The sequence below is a fragment of the Mustelus asterias genome, chromosome 3 (genome assembly GCF_964213995.1).
Source record: "Mustelus asterias chromosome 3, sMusAst1.hap1.1, whole genome shotgun sequence".
In the NCBI taxonomy this organism is placed as follows: domain Eukaryota; kingdom Metazoa; phylum Chordata; class Chondrichthyes; order Carcharhiniformes; family Triakidae; genus Mustelus; species Mustelus asterias.
In genome coordinates this window covers 261,768-287,775 of record NC_135803.1, presented here as the reverse complement: position 1 = coordinate 287,775, position 26,008 = coordinate 261,768, and the positions used below count along the sequence as shown (strand labels likewise).

General features: G+C 47.1%; 1 protein-coding gene across 6 annotated transcripts in view; it reads left to right on the top strand.

Moving 5' to 3' along the window:
- The window catches only part of LOC144482556 (leucine-rich repeat-containing protein 31-like), a 120,286-nt gene that overhangs the window by 3,853 nt on the left and 90,425 nt on the right, over positions 1–26,008 (top strand). Inside the window, exon 1 of one of the 6 annotated variants that reach the window (XM_078201523.1) lies at positions 9,221–9,296. The exons of 2 other annotated variants lie outside the window; for them this stretch is intronic. In XM_078201523.1, the coding sequence (XP_078057649.1) occupies positions 9,286–9,296 (11 nt within the window). In that variant the 5' untranslated portion in view covers positions 9,221–9,285. Of the gene's footprint in view, positions 1–9,220; positions 9,297–17,358; positions 17,430–26,008 lie in introns of those variants that run through there. 3 more of the 6 variants (XM_078201522.1, XM_078201518.1, XM_078201521.1) reach the window with 3 other exon arrangements.

The following is a 26,008-nucleotide window of genomic DNA, read 5'->3' as shown; positions in this document are numbered from 1 at the left end:
TATGCGCATTTAGAAAGGAATAAACTCATTAACGATAGTCAGCATGGTTTTGTGAGAGGGAGGTCATGCCTCACTAACCTGGTGGAGTTTTTTGAAGAAGTGACTAGAATGGTTGACTAGGGAAGGGCCATGGATGTCGTCAATATGGACTTTAGTAAAGCGTTTGACAAAGTCCCTCATGGTAGTTTGGTGAAAAAGGTTGGATCTCATGGGATAAAGGGGGAGGTGGCTAGATGGGTGGAGAACTGGCTTGGTCACAGAAGATAGAGGGTGGTAGTGAAAGGGTCTTTTTCCGGCTGGAGGCCTGTGACTAGTGGTGTTCCACAGGGCTCTGTATTGGGACCTCTGCTGTTTGTGATTTATATAAACGATCTGGAAGAAAGTGTAACTGGGGTGATCAGTAAGTTTGCGGACGACACAAAATTGGCAGGACTTGCAGATAGTGAGGAGCATTGTCAGAGGCTACAGAAGGATATAGATAGGCTGGAAATTTGGGCAAAGAAATGGCAGATGGAGTTCAATCCTGATAAATGCGAAGTGATGCATTTTGGTAGAACTAATGTAGGGAGGAGCTATACGATAAATGGCAGAACCATAAAGGGTGTAGATACGCAGAGGGACCTGGGTAATGTAGGGAGGAGCTATACGATAAATGGCAGAACCATAAAGGGTGTAGATACGCAGAGGGACCTGGGTGTGCAAGTCCACAGATCCTTGAAGGTGACGTCACAGGTGGAGAAGGTGGTGAAGAAGGCATATGGCATGCTTGCCTTTATAGGACGGGGCACAGAGTATAAAAGTTGGGGTCTGATGTTGCAGATGTATAGAACGTTGGTTTGGCCGCATTTGGAATACTGCGTCCAGTTCTGGTCACCACACTACCAGAAGGATGTGGAGGCTTTGGAGAGAGTACAGAGGAGGTTTACCAGGATGTTGCCTGGTATGGAGGGGCTGAGTTATGAGGAGAGATTGGGTAAACTGGGGTTGTTCTCCCTGGAAAGATGGAGGATGAGGGGTGACCTAATAGAGGTGTATAAAATTATGAAAGGCATAGATAGGGTGAACGGTGGGAAGCTTTTCCCCAGGTCGGTGGTGACGTTCACGAGGGGTCATAGGTTCAAGGTGAAGGGGGGGGAGGTTTAACACAGATATCAGAAGGACATATTTTACTCCGAGGGTGGTGGGGGCCTGGAATGCGCTGCTGGGCAAGGTGGTGGAGGCGGACACACTGGGAACGTTTAAGACTTATCTAGATAGCCACATGAACGGAGTGGGAATGGAGGGATACAAAAGAATGGTCTAGTTTGGACCAGGGAGCGGCACGGGCTTGGAGGGCCGAAGGGCCTGTTCCTGTGCTGTATTGTTCTTTGTTCTTTGAGAGACTAGGGCTATATTTATTGGAATTCAGAAGAATGAGGGGAGATCTTATAGAAACATATAAGATTATGAAGGGAATAGATAAGATAGAAGCAGGGAAGTTGTTTTCACTGGCGGGTGAAACTAGAACTTAGGGGCATAGTCTCAAAATAAGGGGAAGCAGATTTAGGACTGAGTTGAGGAGGAACTTCTTCACCCAAAGTGTTGTGAATCTGTGAAATTCCCTGCCCAGTGAAGCAGTTGAGGCTACCTCATTGAATGTTTTTAAGGCAAGGATAGATAAATTTTTGAACAGTGAAGGAATTAAGGGTTATGGTGAGCGGGCGGGTAAGTGGAGCTGAGTCCACGAAAAGATCAGCCATGATCTTATTGAATGGCGGAACAGGTCCGAGTGGCCAGATGGCCTATTTCTGCTCCGAGTTCTTATGTTCTTATAAAAATAGAATTTAAATGGATTTAAATACCTTATTCAGCCTTGCGTCGGAAATGGGCTGAATGCTCCAGAGATCCAAAGATGTGTGGGTTAGGCTGATTGGCCATGCTAAATTGACCCCAGTGTCAAGGGCTTTAGCAGGGTAGATGAGGGTTGCGGGGGTAGGGCCTGGTTGGAATTGCGGTTGGTGCAGACTCGATGGGCCAAATGGCCTCTTTCTGTACTGTGGGGATTCTATGATTATATGATATGGTGCCGGTAAAATCGCTGAGGCGAGAAATCGGGGGCGAGCCTGATTTCTCGGTGTTCTCACGATCTTACCAGCTTGCCCCACCCATCAGCATTTGAGGAGCAATGGTAAGATTGCCCCTGATGTTCCAAAAGGTGATGCCGGCGTTGGACTGGGGTAAACACAGTAAGAAGTTTAACAACACCAGGTTAAAGTCCAACAGGTTTATTTGGTAGCAAAAGCCACACAAGCTTTCGGAGCTGCAAGCCCCTTCTTCAGGTGAGTGGGAATTCTGTTCACAAACAGAGCATATAAAGACACAAACTCAATTTACATGAATAATGGTTGGAATGCGAATACTTACAACTAATCAAGTCTTTAAGAAACAAAACAATGTGAGTGGAGAGAGCATCAGGCTCACCATAGACTACTCTCCGGAATTGGTTGCATTCTTGGACACACGCATCTCCATTAAGGACGGTCACCTCAGCACCTCGCTGTACCGCAAGCCCACGGATAACCTCACGATGCTCCACTTCTCCAGCTTCCACCCTAAACACGTTAAAGAAGCCATCCCCTACGGACAAGCCCTCCATATACACAGGATCTGCTCGGATGAGGAGGATCGCAACAGACACCTCCAGATGCTGAAAGATGCCCTCATAAGAACAGGATATGGCGCTAGACTCATTGATCAACAGTTCCAACGCGCCACAGCGAAAAACCACACCGACCTCCTCAGAAGACAAACACGGGACACGGTGGACAGAGTACCCTTCGTTGTCCAGTACTTCCCCGGAGCGGAGAAGCTACAGCATCTCCTCCGGAGCCTTCAACATGTCATTGATGAAGACGAACATCTCGCCAAGGCCATCCCCACACCCCCACTTCTTGCCTTCAAACAACCGCACAACCTCAAACAGACCATTGTCCGCAGCAAACTACCCAGCCTTCAGGAGAACAGTGACCACGACACCACACAACCCTGCCACAGCAACCTCTGCAAGACGAGCCGGATCATCGACACAGATGCCATCATCTCACGTGAGAACACCATCCACCAGGTACACAGTACATACTCTTGCAATTCGGCCAACGTTGTCTACCTGATACGCTGCAAGAAAGGATGTCCCGAGGCATGGTACATTGGGGAAACTATGCAGACGCTGCGACAATGGATGAATGAACACCGCTCGACAATCACCAGGCAAGACTGTTCTCTTCCTGTTGGGGAGCACTTCAGTGGTCACGGGCATTCGGCCTCTGATATTTGGGTAAGCGTTCTCCAAGGCGGCCTTCGCGACACATGACAGCGCAGAGTCGCTGAGCAGAAACTGATAGCCAAGTTCCGCACACACGAGGACGGCCTCAACTGGGATATTGGGTTCATGTCACACTATTTGTAACTCCCACAGTTGCGTGGACCTGCAGAGTTTCACTGGCTGTCTTGTCTGGAGACGATACACATCTTTTTAGCCTGTCTTGATGCTCTCTCCACTCACATTGTTTTGTTTCTTAAAGACTTGATTAGTTGTAAGTATTCGCATTCCAACCATTATTCATGTAAATTGAGTCTGTGTCTTTATAAGCTCTGTTTGTGAACAGAATTCCCACTCACCTGAAGAAGGGACTTAGAGCTCCGAAAGCTTGTGTGGCTTTTGCTACCAAATAAACCTGTTGGACTTTAACCTGGTGTTGTTAAACTTCTTACTGTGTTCCAAAAGGTGTTCAGGGATATGGGGAGAATGCAGGTGTGGAGACAGCGAATCAGCCATGATCATATTGAATGGTATAGCAGGCTCGAAGGGCTGAATGGTCTCCTGGTGCTCCCAGCTTCTTTTGTTTCCAAGCGTTAAATAGTAATTGAGAGCTGCCGGAAGGGAATTCCAGAGTTGTAATCGTTAATGGTGCCAGAGGGAGATTGGTAATGATTAAGATCCGACATGCTATTGAAAGGGATTGAAATGGGAAATCTCTGTAGAGAGTTTAGTACATAAGACATAGAACATAGAACATAGAACAGTACAGCACAGAACAGGCCCTTCGGCCCACGATGTTGTGCCGACCTTCATCTGAAACCAAGATCAAGCTATCCCACTCCCTACCATCCTGGTGTGCTCCATGTGCCTATCCAATAACCGCTTAAATGTTCCGAAAGTGTCTGACTCCACTATCACTGCAGGCAGTCCATTCCACACCCCAACCACTCTCTGCGTGAAGAACCTACCTCTGATATCCTTCCTATATCTCCCACCATGAACCCTATAGTTATGCCCCCTCGTAATAGCTCCATCCACCCGAGGAAATAGTCTTTGAACGTTCACTCGATCTATCCCCTTCATCATTTTATAAACCTCTATTAAGTCTCCCCTCAATCTCCTCCGCTCCAGAGAGAACAGCCCCAGCTCCCTCAACCTTTCCTCATAAGACCGACACTCCAAACCAGGCAGCATCCTGGTAAATCTCCTCTGCACTCTTTCCAGCGCTTCCACATCCTTCTTATACTGAGGTGACCAGAACTGCACGCAATATTCCAAATGCGGTCTCACCAAGGTCCTGTACAGTTGCAGCATAACCCCACGGCTCTTAAACTCCAACCCTCTGTTAATAAAAGCTAACACACTATATGCCTTCTTCACAGCTCTATCCACTTGAGTGGCAACCTTTAGAGATCTGTGGATATGGACCCCAAGATCTCTCTGTTCCTCCACAGTCTTCAGAACCCTACCTTTGACCCTGTAATCCACATTTAAATTAGTCCTACCAAAATGAATCACCTCACATTTATCAGGGTTAAACTCCATTTGCCATTTTTCAGCCCAGCTTTGCATCCTATCTATGTCTCTTTGCAGCCTACAACACCCCTCCACCTCATCCACTACTCCACCAATCTTGGTGTCATCAGCAAATTTACTGATCCACCCTTCAGCCCCCTCCTCTAAGTCATTAATAAAAATCACAAAGAGCAGAGGACCAAGCACCGATCCCTGCGGCACTCCGCTAGCAACCTGCCTCCAGTCCGAAAATTTTCCATCCACCACCACCCTCTGTCTTCGATCAGACAGCCAGTTACCTATCCAATCGGCCAACTTTCCCTCTATCCCACACCTCCTTACTTTCATCATAAGCCGACCATGGGGGACCTTATCAAACGCCTTACTAAAATCCATGTATATGACATCAACCGCCCTACCTTCATCAACACACCTAGTTACCTCCTCAAAAAATTCTATCAAATTTGTGAGGCACGATTTGCCCTTCACAAATCCGTGCTGACTATCCCGGATTAATCCGCATCTTTCTAAATGGTCGTAAATCCCATCCCTAAGGACCTTTTCCATCAATTTACCAACCACCGAAGTCAGACTAACCGGTCTATAATTACCAGGGTCATTTCTATTCCCTTTCTTAAACAGAGGAACAACATTTGCCACTCTCCAGTCCTCTGGCACCATCCCCGTGGACAGCGAGGACCCAAAGATCAAAGCCAAAGGCTCTGCAATCTCATCCCTCGCCTCCCAAAGAATCCTAGGATACATTTCATCAGGCCCAGGGGACTTATCGACCTTCAGTTTATTCAAAACTGCCAAGACATCCTCCCTCCGAACATCTATTTCCTCCAGCCTATTAGCCTGTAACACCTTCTCTTCCTGAAAAACATGGCCCCTCTCCTTGGTGAACACTGAAGAAAAGTATTCATTCATCACCTCGCCTATCTCTACTGATTCCATACACAAGTTCCCACCACTGTCCTTGACCGGCCCTAACCTCACCCTGGTCATTCTTTTATTCCTCTCATAAGAGTAAAAAGCCTTGGGGTTTTCCTTGATCCGACCCGCCAAGGACTTCTCATGTCCCCTCCTAGCTCTCCTCAGCCCCTTTTTCAGCTCGTTCCTTGCTAACTTGTAACCCTCAGTCGAGCCATCTGAACCCTGTTTCCTCATCCCTACATAAGCTTCCCTCTTCCTTTTCACAAGACATTCCACCTCTTTTGTGAACCACGGTTCCCTCACTCGGCCATTTCCTCCCTGCCTGACAGGGACATACCTATCAAGGACACCCAGTATTTGTTCCTTGAAAAAGTTCCACTTTTCATCAGTGCCTTTCCCTGACAGTTTCTGTTCCCATCTTATGCCCCCTAATTCTTGCCTAATCGCATCATAATTACCTCTCCCCCAATTGTAAGCCTTGCCCTGCCGTCCGGCCCTATCCCTCTCCATTGCAATAACAAAAGACACCGAATTGTGGTCACTATCTCCAAAGTTCTCTCCCACAACCAAATCTAACATTTGGCCCGGTTCATTTCCCAGTACCAAATCCAATGTGGCCTCACCCCTTGTCGGCCTATCCACATATTGTGTCAGGAAACCCTCCTGCACACACTGCACAAAAAGTGCCCCATCCAAACTATTTGACCTACAAAGGTTCCAATCAATATTTGGAAAGTTAAAGTCCCCCATGACAACTACCCTGTGACCCCCACACGTATCCATAATCTGCTTAGCAATTTCTTCCTCCACATCTCTATTACTATTTGGGGGCCTATAGTAAACTCCTAGCAACGTGACTGCTCCTTTCCTGTTTCTAACTGCAGCCCATATTACCTCAGTGTGCATATCCCCCTCAAAGTGCTTTTCCGCAGCCGTTAAACTATCCTTGATTAACAATGCTACTCCTCCACCTCTTTTACCAGCTTCCCTACACTTACTGAAACATCTATACCCCGGAACGTCCAACAACCATTCCTGTCCTTGTTCTACCCACGTCTCCGTAATGGACATAGGAGCAGAATGAGGGCATTCGGCCTATCGAGTCTGCTCCGCCATTCAATCGTGGCTGATATAATAGTCACAGTGCAAGTGCAGGAATCTGAAACCATTCAGAACAGTTGATTGGAAGGAAGGCAGGAAAATGCTGATGTCACGCATTTAGAACATAGAAAAACTACAGCACAAACAGGCCCTTCGGCCCACAAGTTGTGCCGAACACATCCCTACCTTCTAGACCTACCTATGACCCTCCATCCTATTAGGCTCCATGTACTCATCCAGGAGTCTCTTAAAAGACCCTATTGAGTTCGCCTCCACCACCACTGACGGCAGCCGATTCCACTCACCCACCACCCTCTGTGTGAAAAACTCACCCCTAACATCTCCCCTGTACCTACCCCCAGCACCTTAAACCTGTATCCTCTCGTAGCAGACATTTCCACCCTGGGAAAAAGCCTCTGAGAGTCCACCCGATCTATGCCTCTCAACATCTTATACACCTCTATTAGGTCTCCTCTCATCCTTCGTCTCTCCAAGGAGAAAAGACCGAGCTCCCTCAGCCTATCCTCATAAGGCATGCCACTCAATCCAGGCAACATCCTTGTAAATCTCCTCTGCACCCTTTCAATCTTTTCCACATCCTTCCTACAGTGAGGCGACCAGAACTGAGCACAGTACTCCAAGTGGGGTCTGATGAGGGTCTTATATAGCTGCATGATTATCCCCGGACTCCTAAACTCAATCCCTCGATTGATAAAGGCCAGCACACCATACGCCTTCTTAACCACCTCCTCCACCTAAGGGGCCGATTTTAGAGTCCTATGGACCCGGACCCCAAGGTCCTTCTGATCCTCTCCAGTACTAAGAGTCTTTCCCTTTATATTGTACTCCTTCATCCCATTTGACCTACCAAAATGGACCACGACGCATTTATCTGGGTTGAGGTCCATCTGCCACTTGTCCGCCCAGTCTTGCATCCTATCTATGTCCCTCTGTAACTTCTGACATCCCTCCAGACTATCCACAACCCCACCAACCTTCGTGTCGTCGGCAAACTTGCCAACCCATCCCTTCACTTCCTCATCCAGGTCATTGATGAAAATAACAAACAGCAAGGGTCCCAGAACAGATCCCTGGGGCACACCACTGGTGACCGACCTCCATTTAGAAAAAGACCCATCTATACCCACTCTCTGCCTCCTTTGGGCAAGCCAGTTCTGGATCCACCGGGCAGCAGCCCTTTGGATCCCATGCCCTCTCACTTTTTCTGGAAGCCTTGCATGGGGGGCCTTATTGAACGCCTTGCTAAAATCCATATAAACCACATCTACCGCTTTCCCTTCGTCAATGTGTTTAGTCACATTTTCGAAGAACTCCACGAGGCTCGTAAGGCACGTTCTGCCTTTGACAAAGCCATGATGAGTATTCTTGAGCATACTAAACCTCTCTAAATGCTCATATATCCAGTCCCTCAGGATCTTCTCCATCAGTTTACCAACCACTGAGGTTAGACTCACCAGTCGGTATTCCCGGAGGAATGACAAATCTGGGACAATAAATTCCAGATTTCTGTATTAATATGTGCTTTTCAGAGATGCAATGGAAATCCGAGATGCCTTGTCAGAAAGGATCACCTCTGTTTCCTGTCGCTCGGCCAATTTCTTATCCAAAGAACAAAGAAAATTACAGCAGAGGAACAGGCCCTTTGGCCCTCCAAGCCTGCACTGACCATGCTGCCCGACTGAACTAAAACCCCCTACCCTTCCGGGGACCATATCCCTCTATTCCCATTCTAAAAGAACAAGTGCCAACTTTCCCATTATTCCATCACTGGAATTTTGTTCACCAGTCAGTTGTGTGGGACTGTATCAAACTCTTTTTCAAAATCCATATAAACCACATCAACAGCATTGCCCTGATTAACCTTCTCTGTTACCTCCTCACAAACCTGCAATTAATTAAACATGATTTTTCCTTCATGAATCCATGCTGACTTTCCTTAATTATCCTGAACTTGTCTAAATTGCTATTGATTCTGTCCCAAACTATAGTTTCCAGAAGCTTCCATACCATTGAAGTCAAACTAACTGGTCTGTAGTTGCCTGGGTGGCAGCTTCCTGCTTTGAAAAGACAAATATAAAGCACTTGTTTAATGTATTTTTGATCCCTAATCAGCCTAACTCTCTTTATTTAATCGCCCTGTTATTAAAAAGTAAAAGTTTATTTATTAGTCACAAGTATGGCTTGCATTAACACTGCAGTGAAGTTACTGTGAAATTCCCCTAGTTGACAGAGTCCGGCACCTGTTTGGGTCAATGCACCTAACCAGCACGTCTTTCAAACTGTGGGAGGAAACCGGAGGAAACCCACGCAGATACGGGGAGAACATGCAATCTCCACACAAACAGTGACCCAAGCCGGGAATTGAACCCAGGTCCTTGACGCTGTGAAGGAGCAGTGCTAACCACTGTGCCACCATGCCGCCCCAGTACGGTAAATAAGCATTATTTACATGCTTATAGATCACCTTGAGATTCCCTTTGATGTTTAGCTGCCAGTTTGGGAACATAGTGCTGCCAAAAATGATTTTGGACACACTCCAGGAACTCTCCCTGCTCTTGTCCCTTTGTGCTATTCCTATCCCTGTCTATAATTGGATAATTTAAGTTTCCCATCATAATTACTCTAGAATTCTGGCACACAAAGAACAGTACAGCACAGGCCCTTCAGCCCATCAAGCCCATGCTGACACATGACAACTTTCTAAACTAAAGACCTTTTACCTCTTCGCGGTCTGTATCCCTCGATTCGCTGCATATTTGGCATCTGTCAGGGTGTCTATTAAGCATTGCTATTATCATCTCTCTGTAATTTATTTGTAAATTTGTTTCTCCACATCCTTTACACTAATTCATGGTCTGCACACCACTCTGATCAATTTTACTGCACCATTTTCACAAAAACATAGAAACTAGGAGCAGGAGTAGGCCGTTTGGCCCTTCAAGTTTGCTCTGCCATTCGTTATGATCATGACTGATCATCCAATTCAATATCCTGATTCCCCCCTTTCTCCCCATATCCTATGATCCCTTTAGCCACAAGAGCTATATCTAATTTATTCTTAAAAACATATAATGTTTTGGCCTCAGCTACTTTCTGTGGTAGTGAATTCCACACATTCACCACCCTCTGGGTGAAGAAATTATTCCTCATCTCAGTCCGAAAAGGTTTACTTCTTATCCATAGACTGTGACCCCTGGCTCTGGGCTCCCCCACTATCGAACGCCCGTCTTGCTTCTATTTTCTATATGAACATCCATCCTCAGATAAGGAGACCAAAACTGCACACTATTCCAGGTGTGGCCTCACAAAAGCCCTGCTCCTGTACTCGAATGAAGGCCAATATACCATTTGCCGCCTTTACTGCCTGCCGTACCTGTCCGCTTACTTTTAACGACTGATGCACGAGGACACCAAGGTCTCATTGAGTATTCGCCTCCTTCAATTTAGATAATCTGTCTTCCAGTTTCTCCTACATAACCTCACATTTATCCACATTATACTGCATCTGCCATGCACTCAGCCTGTCCAAATCACACTGAAGCATCTCTGTATCCTCCTCACAGCTCACCCTCCCACCCAAATTTGTGTCATCTGCAAATTTAGTGATAATACATTCAGTTCCCTCTTCCAAATCATGAATAAATATTGTGAATAGCCGACAAGGTCTCACATAACAGACTACTATGTAAATTTAAAGCACATGGGATTGCAGGTGATGTCTTGAGATGGAAATAAATTTCTGGAGTGCATACGGGATGGTTTTCTGGAGCAATAAATTGAGGAACCAACAAGGAAGCCAGCCATCTTGGACTGGGTGTTCTGTAATGAGAAAAGGTTAGTTGGCAGTCTAGTTGTGTGGGATAGAGGGAAAGTTGGCCGATTGGATAGGTAACTGGCTGTCTGATCGAAGTCATGATGTGGAGATGCCGGCGTTGGACTGGGGTAAGCACAGTAAGAAGTCTCATAACACCAGGTTAAAGTCCAACAGGTTTATTTGGTAGCAAATACCAAATAGCAAATACCTGGTATGCTCCATGTGCCTATCCAATAACCGCTTAAATGTTCCTAAAGTGTCTGACTCCACTTTCACTGCAGGCAGTCCATTCCACACCCCAACCACTCTCTGCGTAAAGAACCTACCTCTGATATCCTTCCTATATCTCCCACCATGAACCGTATAGTTATGCCCCCTTGTAATAGCTCCATCCACCCGAGGAAATAGTCTTTGAACGTTCACTCTATCTATCCCCTTCATCATTTTATAAACCTCTATTAAGTCTCCCCTCAGCCTCCTCCACTCCAGAGAGAACAGCCCTAGCAGCACTCCGAAAGCTTACGGTATTTGCTACCAAATAAACCTGTTGGACTTTAACCTGGTGTTGTGAGACTTCTTACTGTGTCTGATCGAAGACAGAGGGTGGTGGTGGATGGAAAATTTTCGGACTGGAGGCAGGTTGCTAGCGGAGTGCCACAGGGATCAGTGCTTGGTCCTCTGCTCTTTGTGATTTTTATTTTGACTTAGAGGAGGGGGCTGAAGAGTGGATCAGTAAATTTGCTGATGACACCAAGATTGATGGAGTAGTGGATGAGGTGGAGGGCTGTTGTAGGCTGCAAAGAGACATAGATAGGATGCAAAGCTGGGCTGAAAAATGGCAAATGGAGTTTAACCCTGATAAATGTGAGGTGATTCATTTTGGTAGGACTAATTTAAATATGGATTACAGGGTCAAAGGTAGGGTTCTGAAGACTGTGGAGGAAGAGGGAGATCTTGGGGTCCATATCCACAGATCTCTAAAGGTTGCCACTCAAGTGGATAGAGCTGTGAAGGCGGCCTATAGTGTGTTAGCGTTTATTAACAGGGGGTTGGAGTTTAAGAGCCGTGGGGTTATGCTGCAACTGTACAGGACCTTGGTGAGACCACATTTGGAATATTGTGTGCAGTTCTGGTCACCTCACTATAAGAAGGATGTGGAAGCGCTGGAAAGAGTGCAAAGGAGATTTACCAGGATGCTGCCTGGTTTGGAGGGTAGGTCTTATGAGGAAAGGTTGAGGGAGCTAGGGCTGTTCTCTCTGGAGCGGAGGAGGCTGAGGGGAGACTTAATAGAGGTTTATAAAATGATGAAGGGGATAGATAGAGTGAACGTTCAAAGACTATTTCCTTGGGTGGATGGAGCTATTACAAGGGGGCATAACTATACGGATCATGGTGGGAGATATAGGAAGGATATCAGAGGTAGGTTCTTTACGCAGAGAGTGGTTGGGGTGTGGAATGGGCTGCCTGCAGTGATAGTGGAGTCAGACACTTTAGGAACATTTAAGCGGTTATTGGATAGGCACATGGAGCACACCAGGATGATAGGGAGTGGGATAGCTTGACCTTGGTTTCAGATAAAGCTCGGCACAACATCGTGGGCCGAAGGGCCTGTTCTGTGCTGTACTGTTCTTTGTTGTATAACCCTTGGGGATGAATAATATGATAGAATTCTTTATCAACTTGGATTGTGATGTAGTTGATTCGGAGACCATGGACCTGAATCTCAAATTATTTATTTATTTGATTTATTATTGTCACATGTATTGGTACACAGTGAATAACATTGTTTCTTGAGTGCTATACAGACATAGCATACCGTTCATAGAGAAGGAAAGGAGAGAGTGCAGAATGTCATGCTACTGTCATAACTAGGGTGTAGAGAAAGATCAACTTAATGTGAGGTAGGTCCATTCAAAAGTCTGATGGCAGCAGGGAAGAAGCTGTTCTTGAGTCGGTTGGTACGTGACCTCAGAGTTTTGTATCTTTTCCTGACGGAAGGTGGTGGAAGAGAGAATGGCCGGGCTGCATGGAGTCCTTGATTATGCTGGCTGCTTTGCCAAGGCGGTGGGAAGTGCAGACAGAGTCAATGGATGGGAGGCTTGTTTGCGTGATGGACTGGGTTACATTCACGACCTCTTGTAGTTCCTTGCAGTCTTGGGCAGAGCAGGAGCCATACCAAGCTGTGATACAACCAGAAAGAATGCTTTCTATGGTGCATCAGTAAAAGTTGGTGAGAGTTGTAGTTGACATGCCAAATTTCCTTCGTCTTCTGAGAAAGTAGAGGCGTTGGTGGGCTTTCTTAACTATAGTGTTGGCATGGGGTACTGAAGGTAATTATGATGGTGTGAGACATGAATTGGCCATGATGGACTGGGAAACATTACTGAAAGGAAAGACAGTTGAAGGCATAGTTGTTAAATTCGTAAATAGGTGGGAAAGTAAATTGTGAAGTGGACCTAAGGAGGCTACAAAAGGATAATGGATTGGTCAAGTAAGTGGGAATCTGGCAAATAAAATATAATATGGGCAGATGTGAAATTGTCCATGTTGTAGGGAGAATAAAAAAGAGTGCAGAGGGATCTGGGTGTCCTGGTGCATGAATTACAAAAGATTAGTGTACAGGTGCAGCAAGTAATTAGGATAGCGGATAGAATTATATTGTTTATTGTGAGGTTTATTGTTTATTGTGAGGCTGTTCTCTGGTAAGGATGTAAATGGAAAGTGGGAGGCCTTCAAAGGAGAAATTTTGAGAGTGCAGAGTTTGTATGTTCCTGTCAGGATTAAAGGCAAAGGAAATAGGAATAAGGAACCTTGGTTCTCGAGGGAGATTGTAACACTGATTAAGAGGAAGATAGAGTTGTATGAAATGTACAGGCAGCAAGGAACTGATCAGATGCTCGAGGAGTATAAAAAGTGCAAGAAGCTACTTAAGCGGGAAATCAGGAGGGCTAAAAGAAGACATGAGGTTGCTTTGGCAGACAGAGTGAAGGAAAATCCAAAGAGCTTCTATAGGTATGTTAGGAGCAAAAGGATAGTGAGGGATAAAATTGGTCCTCTTGAAGACCAGAGTGGTAGACTGTGTATGGAACCAAAAGAGATGGGGGAGATACTAAATGGTTTTTTTGCATCCGTATTTACTGAGGAAACGGGCATGGAGTCTACGGAAATAGGGCAAACAGGTAGGGAGGCCATGGGACCTTTACAGATTAAAGGGGAGGAGGTGCTCGCTGTCTTGAGGCAAATCAGAGTGGATAAATCCCCAGGACCGGACAGGGTATTCCCACGGATCTTGAGGGAAGCTAGTGTTGAACTTGCAGGGGCCCTGGCAGACATATTTAAAATGTCAGTATTCACAGGGGAGGTGCCGGATGATTGGAGGGTGGCTCATGTTGTTCCGTTGTTTAAAAAAGGTTCCAAAAGAAATCCGGGAAATTATAGGCCAGTAAGTTTGACGTCGGTGGTGGGCAAGTTATTGGAAGGTGTGATAAGGGATAGGATCTACAAATATTTGGATAGACAGGGACTTATTAGGGAGAGCCAACATGGCTTTGTGCGTGTTAGGTCATGTTTGACCAATCTATTAGAGTTTTTCGAGGAGGTTACCAGGAAAGTGGATGAAGGGAAGGCGGTGGATGTTGTCTACCTGGATTTCAGCAAGGCCTTTGACAAAGTCCCTCATGGGAGGTTAGTTAGGAAGGTTCAGTTGCTAGGTATACATGGGGAGATAGTAAATTGGATTAGACACTGGCTCAATGGAAGAAGCCAGAGAGTGGTTGTGGAGGATTGCTTCTCTGAGTGGAGGCCTGTGACTAGTGATGTGCCGCAGGGATTGGTGTTGAGTCCATTGTTGTTTGTCATCTATATCAATGATAGAACATAGAACATAGAACATAGAACATTACAGCGCAGAACAGGCCCTTCGGCCCACGATGTTGCACCGACCAGTTAAAAAAAAAAAATGATCTGGATGATAATGTGGTAAATTGGATCAGCAAGTTTGCTGATGATACAAAGATTGGAGGTGTAGTGGAGAGTGAGGAAGGTTTTCAAAGCTTGCAGAGGGATTTGGACCAACTAGAAAAATGGGCTGAAAAATGGCAAATGGAATTTAACGCAGACAAGTGTGAGATATTGCACTTTGGAAGGACAAACCAAAGAAGAATGTACAGGGTAAATGGTAGGACTCTGAAGAGTGCAGTTGAACAGAGGGATCTGGGAATACAGGTACAGAATTCTCTAAAAGTGACGTCACAGGTGGATAGGGTCGTAAAGAGTGCCTTTGGTACATTGGCCTTTATAAATCGGAGTATCGAGTATAAAAGTTGGAGTGTTATGGTAAGGTTATATAAGGCATTGGTGAGGCCGAATTTGGAGTATTGTATACAGTTTTGGTCACCTAGTTACAGGAAGGATGTAAATAAGGTTGAAAGAGTACAGAGAAGGTTCACTAGGATGTTGCCAGGACTTGAGAAGCTGAGTTACAGAGAGAGATTGAATAGGTTGGGACTTTATTCCCTGGAGTGTAGAAGATTGAGGGGATATTTGATAGAGGTGTATAAGATTTTGATGGGTATAGATAGAGTGAATGCAAGCAGGCTTTTTCCGCTGAGTCTAGGGGAGAAAAAAACCAGAGGGCATGGGCTAAGGGTGAAAGGAGAAAAGCTTAAAGGGAATATTAGGGGGGGCTTCTTCACGCAGAGAGTGGTGGGAGTGTGGAATGAGCTGCTGGATAAAGTGGTAAATGCGGGGTCACTTTTAACATTTAAGAAAAACTTGGATGGGTTCATGGATGAGAGGGGTGTGGAGGGATATGGTCCAAGTGCAGGTCAGTGGGACTAGGCAAAAAATGGTTCGGCACAGACAAGAAGGGCCAAAAGGCCTGTTTCTGAGCTGTAATTTTCTATGGTTCTATGAAATGGTTACAAAAGTACAGACGTTATGTTTCAGTTGTACAGGCCATTGGTGAGATCAGATCTGGAGCATTGTGCACAGTATTGGTCTCCTTATTTAAAGAAAGATGCATATGGTATGCTTGCCTTCATAGGACGGGATATAGAGTATAAAAGCTGGAGTCTGATGATGCAGCTGTATAGAACGCTGGTTCGGCCACATTTGGAATACTGCGTCCAGTTCTGGCCGCCGCACTACCAGAAGGACGTGGAGGCATTGGAGAGAGTGCAGAGAAGGTTTACCAGGATGTTGCCTGGTATGGAGGGTCTTAGCTATGAGGAGAGATTGGGTAGACTGGGGTTGTTCTCCTTGGAAAGACGGAGAATGAGGGGAGATCTAATAGAGGTATACAAGATTATGAAGGGTATAGATAGGGTGAACAGTGGGAAGCTTTTTCCCAGGTCGGAGGTGACGATCACGAGGGGTCACGGGCTCAAGCTGAGAGGGGCGAAGTATAACTCAGACATCAGAGGGACGTTTTTTACACAGAGGGTGGTGGGGGCCTGGAATGCGCTGCCAAGTAGGGTGGTGGAGGCAGGCACGCTGACATCGTTTAAGACTTACCTGGATAGTCACATGAGCAACCTGGGAATGGAGGGATACAAACGATTGGTCTAGTTGGACCAAGGAGCGGCACAGGCTTGGAGGGCCGAAGGGCCTGTTTCCTGTGCTGTACTGTTCTTTGTTCTTTGTAAATGCGTTAGAAGCAGATCAGCAAATGTTTACTAGGAATGGGCGGGTTGTCTGAGGAAGGGTTGGACAGGCTGGGCTCGTATCCACTGGAGTTTAGAAGAGTAAGAGGTGACTTGATCAAAACCTTTAAAATCCTGAGGTGTATTGACAGGGTGGCTGTGGAGAGGCTGTTTCCTCTTGTGTCGGGTTGGGGGGGGGGTCACTGTTTAAAAATGAAGGGTCACTCATTCCAGACACAGATAAGGTGAATTTGTTTCTCAGAGGGTGGTGAGTCTCTGGAACTCTTCCTCAAAAGGCAGTGGAAGCAGAGTCTGAATATTTTTAAGGCAGCGATAGATTCTTGATTAACAAAGGGGTGAAAGGTTATTGGGGTCGGCAGGAATGTGGGGTTAAAGTTACAAGCAGATCATCCATGATCTTATTGAATGGTGGTGCAGGCTCGATTGGCCTTATTCCTGCTTCTAATCCCAACTTTGTATAATCATCCATTCTGAGTTTATTGAAAGAAGCATGACCAAGATCTCTTTTATTATACATCTAACTGTAGCGAAGGTAAATAATTGGCCATTTGGGGAATGAATAAAACTTTTTAAGCTAAATGTGCAACCTGTGCAATCGTGGGAGCAAGTTAATCGCATGCTCGCATTCTCATAAACATCTGTAATATGTCTACTTTGCAACTTGATAAAAGCATTAATCATCAAACTGAAATTCAGCTAAATGGTTAAAAACATTGTATAAGATGTGTTCTCCCTTGCAGCATCCAAACTTCAATTCATAATCATCTCATTTATATTAATTAATTATTTGGTCCTGTAATTATAAACTCTACATACGTGAGATAATGCAGATCCATGGATGGATCTGAAGGTTTGTCAAAAATGTTTCCCACCACCTTCGCTTGGGATTGGACTTCACCTTTCGCTGAATGAACCTGTTCTGCGTTTGTCTTTTCTAGAGCCTTCTCCTGGATTGTTCTGTTTCTTTCCCAATTGCTGTCTGTGGCCAGGGACAGAGGGATATCATACCCAAACCTTTTGATGTATTTCCTGAATAACTTTGAAGTTCATCTTCTGGCCTTGACTTTATCATGTTGTGATGGTAAATATTAACCAGCTCACGGATTCCCAGCCTGACTGACCCTTCTGGGCTAAAACAGAAAGTCGTCTTGAGTAACATGACGAGCGACATCCTACAAAGCCTTTCTCTTGTGTTCCATTCCAATTGTCTTTCCACACCTAGTCGTCTGTTTCCATAGCTGCTAATTCCCATAACAGGTCACTCGCCTATTGTCGTTATTTATTACTCAATTTTTACATTATTAATTTATTGTTATGATTTGTTTTCCTCAGCGAGTTGTTCCTTTTTACACATCAGCTTTGTTTTTGAAATTTGTGTTGTGCCAAATCTTATTTTTGAAATGTTCTTCTCAGCTGCAGGAAACAATTGGAATGTGCTTGCCTGGTTTGTAAGTTGGAGTGCCTGGTGGAGACTGTTCGGCTCACCTTATCTGCAATGTTGTACAGAATTTTGTAAAGGGGCAGAAACACTGCCACCCTTGCATAGTTTCACACCTTTAACTGAGCACTTCTGCAGCTGCAGAGGGTGGGACTCGCAATGTCGTCACCACTGCCTTTCTTTTAGCCACAAAGACTTTGGCAAAAACTCTGGCTGTTCTGAGCTGGGTTTTTGCTACCAGAAAAATATCCGAATCTCTCTTTCAACTCCTTTTGGTTTTAGATTCTGTGATGTATTTTTTCCAACAAACTTCTCCGATTTCAGAACATTCTGCTGAATATTTTAAATTACTTTTCCAATTTTTTCAAAATTCCAAGCTCTCTCAAATCAAACTGACAAAAGCATTTCACTAAGCCAGACAAACCTGTTTTACACTTCAACAAAGAAAGTCTTTAAAAACTTTCATCAAATTCCTTTTCCTAACTGTCAAAACAAGGACTCCTCCCCAGAAATATTGAGTTTCTATAAAAGGTCATGAACCCAAGACCAAACTAGCGCAGGATTAATGGTAATCTCTATCAACAAAACAACCCTATTCTCATGTGTGAATTTTATCATAGAATCCCTACAGTGCAGAAAGAGGCCATTCAGCCCATCAAGTCTTCACCGACCACAATCCCCCCCAGGCCCTATCTCCATAATCCTAATTAATTACCCTGGCTACTCCCCCTGACACTAAGGGGCAATTAGGCATGGCCAATCAACCTAACCTGCACATCTTTGGAGTGTGGGAGGAAACCGGAGCACCCAGAGGAAACCCACACAGACATGGGGAGAACGTGCAAACTCCACACAGACAGTGACCCAAACCGGGAATTGAAACTGGGTCCCTGGCGCTGTGAGGCAGCAGTGCTAACCACTGCCACCGTACCGCCCACAGATTAAAATTCCCACATGAAAATATCTTGGAATGGACTGCTAAGTGAGGTGGTTGAGGCAGACACGTCAGCGACTGATGCACGTCAATTGAACTCAAGGCACGAAGCTTCGGTAACAGAAGGCTTTTATTGTCTAACAATGGAACTAATAGAACGTAAGTACACCATCCCAGACTGACGAGGTCCCGCCCGAGCAGGGGGTCTTATACCTCTCCCAGGAGGCGGAGCCCGACTGGGATGTGCCACAACAGTAACAACCACAGGTGTATTAATCCCACCCTAGCCCAACAACAACATTAGAACAATCCCACAGTGTGAACACCCTAGCCCAACAACAACATTAGAACAATCCCACAGTGTGAACACCCTAGCCCAACAACAACATTAGAACAACCCCACAGTGGGAACCAACGATGGTTCACCACATTCACCCCTCCTTTGAGAACAAAGGCCGGCGGGGTACGAAAACAGACTAAAAAAAAAGTCAACAGATTATAAGTCCAGACGGTCTGGAGGACCGCACCGTCGTTGTGACCTCCTCAATACCGGCGGTGACACCGGAGTAGGTGCTTGCGGTGGCGTTCTCCCCAAAACAGCGTCCGGCTGTCCTCCCATGGACTCACAGGCCGGTTGACCCTGATGAAACGGTAGTGCAGGGGATCCCGGTACATTCTGCGATGGCGCCGATCTCCGGGGCTCAGGCAAGCTGTGCATTGGAGTATAACTGTTAAGCACTGGTCCCGGTGCTGACCGCGCCACGTCCGGGGGAGAAATAAGGGATAAGGGATTCGTCACTGGGGGTATGGGAGCGACAGGAGTTGCTACGTCCCCTGCGGGCGCCAGGTCTCGGATCGAGACTGTGTCCTCTCGCCCGTCAGGATATGCCACATAGGCATACTGAGGGTTGGCGTGGAGGAGGTGGACCTGTTCGACCAAGGGGTCGGACTTGCGGGCCCTTACATGTCGCCGCAGAAGGACGGGTCCTGGGTACGTCAACCAGGCTGGTAAAGATATCCCCGAGGACGACTTCCGAGGGAATGAGAACATCCTCTCATGGGGAGTAGCATTGGTTGCCGTACACAGGAGGGAGCGAATGGAGTGAAGCGCATTTGGGAGGACCTCCTGCCAATGGGAGACTGGAAGGCCTTTGGACTTCAGCGCCAATAGGACAGCCTTCCAGACTGTAGCATTCTCTCTTTCCACCTGTCGATTACCCCTAGGGTTGTAACTCGTGGTCCTACTAGAGGCAATCCCGTATGAGAGCAGGAATTGCCTCAAGTCATTACTCATGAACGACGAGCCCCTGTCGCTATGGATATAGCTGGGGTACCCGAACAGGGTAAAAAGATCACGGAATGCCTTGATCACCGTGGCAGTCGACGTGTCCGCGCAGGGGACAACAAACGGGAACCGGGAGTACTCGTCTATTATGTTCAGAAAGTACACGTTCCGATCTGTTGAGGGAAGGGGGCCCTTAAAATCCACACTCAGCCTCTCGAAGGGGCGAGTGGCCTTGACCAAATGTGCCCGGTCAGGTCGGTAAAAGTGCGGTTTGCATTCCGCGCAAATCCGACAGCTCCTTGTCACCGACCTGACGTCCTCCACCGAGTAAGGCAGGTTGCGGGCTTTGATAAAGTGGTAGAGCCGAGTGACCCCAGGATGGCACAGGTCATTATGGAGGGCATTCAAGCGATCCTCCTGCATAGTAGCGCATGTTCCGCGCGAGAGGGCATCCGAGGGCTCATTGAGTATCCCTGGACGATACATGATATCGTAGTTATAGGTGGAGAGTTCAATTCTCCACCGCAAGATCTTGTCATTCTTGATCTTGCCCCTCTGCGTGTTGTTGAACATGAACGCCACGGACCGCTGGTCCGTGATCAGGGTGAACCGCTTCCCCGCCAGGTAATGGCGCCAGTGTCTGACGGCCTCCACAATGGCCTGGGCCTCCTTTTCCACCGCTGAATGCCGAATTTCGGGGCCTTGGAGGGTGCAGGAAAAAAACGCGACGGGCCTGCCCGCCTGGTTTAGTGTGGCGGCCAGGGCGAAATCAGATGCATCGCTTTCCACCTGAAAAGGGATGGATTCATCTACCGCGTGCATCGTGGCTTTCGCAATGTCGTGTTTCAATGCCTTGAAGGCCAATTGGGCCTCTGGCGTGAGTGGAAAAGTCGTGGACTTAATAAGCGGACGGGCTTTGTCCGCGTAGTTGGGGACCCACTGCGCATAATAGGAGAAGAAGCCTAGGCATCTCCTCAGTGCTTTTGCGCTAGCGGGCAAGGGAAGTTCAGCAAGGGGGCGCATACGGTCGGGATCAGGGCCAATGACCCCGTTTTCCACCACGTATCCCAGGATGGCTAACCGGCGCGTACGGAATACACACTTCTCCCTGTTGTAGGTCAAATTCAGGCGAGATGCAGTGCGTAAAAAGTTCTGGAGATTTGTGTCATGGTCCTGCTGATCACGGCCGCAGATGGTGACATTATCCAGGTACGGGAAGGTAGCCCGCAGCCTGTTCTGGTCCACCATTCGGTCCATAGCACGCTGGAAGACCAAGACCCCATTGGTGACACCAAATGGAACCCTAAGAAACTGATACAGACGACCATCTGCCTCAGAAGCCGTGTAGTGTCGGTCCTCTGGGCGAATGGGGAGTTGGTGGTAGGCGGACTTAAGGTCTATGGTGGAGAACACCCGGTACTGCGCAATCTGATTGACCATATCAGATATGCGCGGGAGAGGATACGCATCCAGCTGCGTATATCGATTAATGGTCTGACTGTAATCAATGACCATCCGGGGTTTGTTCCCGCTCTTGACCACCACAACCTGTGCTCTCCACGGACTAACACTGGGCTGTATGATCCCTTCTTTGAGGAGTCGCTGAACCTCAGATCTGATGAAGATCCGATCTTCAGCGCTGTAACGCCTACTTTTAGTAGCGATGGGCTTGCAGCCTGGTACCAGATTCTTGAATAAAGAGGGTGTGGTGATCTTTAATGTAGAAAGATTGCATGCGGGGCGCTTTGGACAATTTGGAGACTGCAGTTGTTCCCCTACTGTCAGCGAAGGGAGTGGCCCACCGTACTGTAGGATCACACTCTTCATGTGGACCATAAAGTTTAGTCCGAGGAGAATTGGTGCGCAAAGATGCGGCAACACAAGGAGCCTGAATCGCTCGTAAATTGTGCCTTGCACTTTCAGAGTTACCACACAACGTCCTTGAACAGGGACAGACCGGGACCTTGATGCCATAGAGATTGTCTGTTTGGCAGGTTGAATCTGGAGTCCACACCTCTTTACAGTGTCAGGGTGAATAAAGCTCTCAGTGCTCCCGCTGTCAAACAGACAATAAATTGCACGACCATTTACCTCTATGTCCATCATTGAACAGTCAAGCCTGTGGTGCTTAGCCTGGTTCAGGGTGATCGACGCCACCGTTGGTCCTTGAACGTCACTGCAGGCAGCTGAGGTCGATGCTGAGGACCCCTGCTGGTCGCTCCTGGTCGTCGTCGACCAAAATGGCCGCCCCCATGAATCGCACATGGTTGAGGGCGCCAAGCGTAGCGACTCCTGGTGGTCATCCTCCTCCGACTCCGTCGACCACAATGGCGTCGTCCTGGACTCGCACGTGGACGAACCCCGTGGGTACTTCGACGTCGATGGTGACGATCCCCGTTCCGAAGGGTCACAGGCTGCACTGCCGTTCTTGGGCTTCGATCTACACACCTTCGCATAGTGCCCCTTTTTACCGCATTGGTTACAGACCACCGCTTTAGCGGGACACTTTTGTCGTGGATGCTTGGCTTCTCCGCAGAAGTAGCACCGCGGGCCGCATGGGGCTGCAGCCGTCGTCAGGTCTACATGGGAGCACGCCATAACACTGCACTTCGAGCCCGTGGGGCGAGGAGGGATTTGCGACTGCTCCTGCCACGTTGTCTCCACGTGGTCCTCCGGATACAGGACCAAGCTCTTCGAAGCCGCCTCCAGCATTTCAGCCAATTCCATAGCTTGGGTCAGGTTGAGATTCCCCTTTTCTAGCAGCTTGAGACGGATGTACGAAGACCCTACCCCTGCCACAAACGCATCTCGGGCGAGGTCATACATATACTGCTCAGCCGACACAGCTTTGCAGTCGCAGCCCCTGGCAAGCTGCAAGAACTCATTGGCGTAATCCTCCATGGTTTCGCCCGACTGCCGACGTCGTGTAGCGAGGAGGTAACGAGCGTGGATCTCGTTGGGAGGTTTCGTGTAGCGCTTTTTTAAAAGCTCGAGGGCCCTCGGGTAAGTGGTGGCCGCACGGATCGCGAGGTAGACTGTGTCGCTTACCCTCGCATGGAGGACCCGGAGTCTGTCATCACCTGTGGTGACCGCTGTGGAGGCTGCCAGGTAGTCCTCAAAACACTTCAGCCAGTGGTCGAAGGTGTTAGAGGCGCCGACCGCACGTGGATCCAGCGTCAGACGTTCTGGCTTTAAGATTTGCTCCATACTCTCCTTTCCGTCGAGAGCTTAGTGTTAGACAATAAAATTGATGCACGTCAATTGAACTCAAGGCACGAAGCTTCGGTAACAGAAGGCTTTTATTGTCTAACAATGGAACTAATAGAACGTAAGTACACCATCCCAGACTGACGAGGTCCCGCCCGAGCAGGGGATCTTATACCTCTCCCAGGAGGCGGAGCCCGACTGGGATGTGCCACAACAGTAACAACCACAGGTGTATTAATCCCACCCTAGCCCAACAACAACATTAGAACAACCCCACAGTGGGAACCAACAATGGTTCACCACAGCGACATTTAAGACTTATCTGGATAGACACATGAACAGGCGGGGAATAGAGGGATATAAGCGGTTGGTCTAGATAGAACAACGTAATTGGCACAGGCTTGGAGGGCCGAAGGGCTTGTTCCTGTGCTGTACTGTTCTTTGTTCTTTTTTGGAATCAGCCATTACTGCAGGTTCAATTTTGGGAAAGAGTTACTAGAATTAGTTACACACCCTTTTGTTACTTTTTGAACTTAAAGAAATATTGCCACAAAATCGCAATTTTGGGATGGAAAACACACGAGCTCAAAACACACAAATATCATCCACACAAAAATCTGTTTATTATGCACACGTGCACGCATGTGAACAAAGAAAATTACAGCACAGGAACAGGCCCTTCGGCCCTCCAAGCCTGCACCAACCATGCTGCCTGACTGAACTAAAACCCCCTACCCTTCTGGGGACTATATCCCTCTATTCCCATCCTATTCATGTACTTGTCAAGACGCCCCTTAAAATTCACTATTGTATCCGCTTCCACTACCTCCCCCGGCAGCGAGTTCCAGGCACCCACTATCTGTGTAAAAAATTCTGCTTCGTACATCTCCTTTAAACCTTGCCCCTCGCACCTTAAACCTGTGCCCCCTTGTAATTGACTCTTCCACCCTGGGAAAAAGCTTCTGACTATCCACTCTGTCCATGCCCCTCATAATCTTGTAGACTTCTATCAGGTCGCCCCTCAACCTCCATCGTTCCAGTGAGAACAAACCAAGTTTCTCCAACCTCTCCTCATAGCTAATGCCCTCCATGCCAGGCAACATCCTGGTAAATCTTTTCTGTACCCTCTCCAAAGCATCCTCATCCTTCTCGTAGTGTGGCGACCAGAATTGAACACTATATTCCAAGTGCGATCTAACTAAAGTTCTATAAAGCTGTAACGTGACTTGCCAATTTTTAAACGTGCTTTAAAATAACAAATGACATTACCTGCCCCTTTTTAAACTTCTGGACTGCCTGTAATTAAAAATTAAAACCGTTAATTCCAACATTTTTAGCTTAATTGCATCAAGGAACGGTGTAATCAATGCTTAACCTCAGGCAGCAGTCTCTACAACCACCGTTTAGTTTCAGATTCCCTGTAGTTCCTCTCTTATCTGGGAGTGAGGTAATTCCAACACTGATAACTTGTGGATCCAATGTGGAGTAATCAGTCATAATATTAAATTGACACATGGTACATTTACTAATCACACTGTTACAATACCAGTTGGTGTTACAATTGGGTCGCAGGGCAGCCAATCAGCTTTTAACAACAAAAAACAATTATTGAACTGGAAGAGTTTGACTAAATATTCCTTTGCTCCCACTTATCTTAACAAAGGCACACGGATTTAAAGAGGAGCTGGAGTTACAAATATACCTTATGCCATAATGGTCTCAGGAAATGCACAGTCCCTTTTAAGCCCACAGGCTGACAGTGGTCAGACACACTCCAATCTAAAACTGAATGAAGAAAGCCTACCTATGCCTCTACTTTCTCAGGAGACTAAGAAAATTTGGCATGTCTGCTACGACTCACCAATTTTTACAGATGCACTACAGAAAGCACCCCAGCTTGGTATGGCTGCTGCATTTTATTATCCATTCGTGGGACATAGGCATCACTGGCTAGCCTGCATTTATTGCCCATCCCTACTTGCTCTTGAGAAGTTGGTGTGAGCTGTCTTCTTGAACCGCTGCAGTCCATGTTCTATGGGTTGATCCACAATGCCATTAGGGAGGGAATTCCAGGATTTTGACCCAGTGACTGTGAAGGAACGGTAATATGTTTCCAAGTCAAGACAGTGAGTAGCTTGGAGGGAACTTCCAGGTGGTGGTGTTCCCATGTATCTGCTGTCAAAGAACAAAGAACAATACAGCACAGGAACAGGCCCTTCGGCCCTCCAAGCCCGCGCCGCTCCCTGGTCCAGACTAGACCATTCTTTTGTATCCCTCCATTCCCACTCCGTTCATATGGCTGTCGAGATAAGTCTTAAATGTTCCCAGTGTGTCCGCCTCCACCACCTTGCCTGGCAGCGCATTCCAGGCCCCCACCACCCTCTGTGTAAAATATGTCCATCTGATATCTGTGTTAAACCTCCCCCCCCCCCCCCCCCCCCCCTTCACCTTGAACCGATGACCCCTCATGAACGTCACCACCGACCTGGGGAAAAGCTTCCCACCGTTCACCCTATCTATGCCTTTCATAATTTTATACACCTCTATTAAGTCTCCCCTCATCCTCCGTCTTTCCAGGGAGAACAACCCCAGTTTACCCAATCTCTCCTCATAACTAAGCCCCTCCATACCAGGTAACATCCTGGTAAACCTCCTCTGTACTCTCTCCAAAGCCTCCACATCCTTCTGGTAGTGTGGCGACCAGAACTGGACGCAGTATTCCAGATGCGGCCAAACCAACGTTCTATACATCTGCAACATCAGACCCCAACTTTTATACTCTATGCCCCGTCCTAT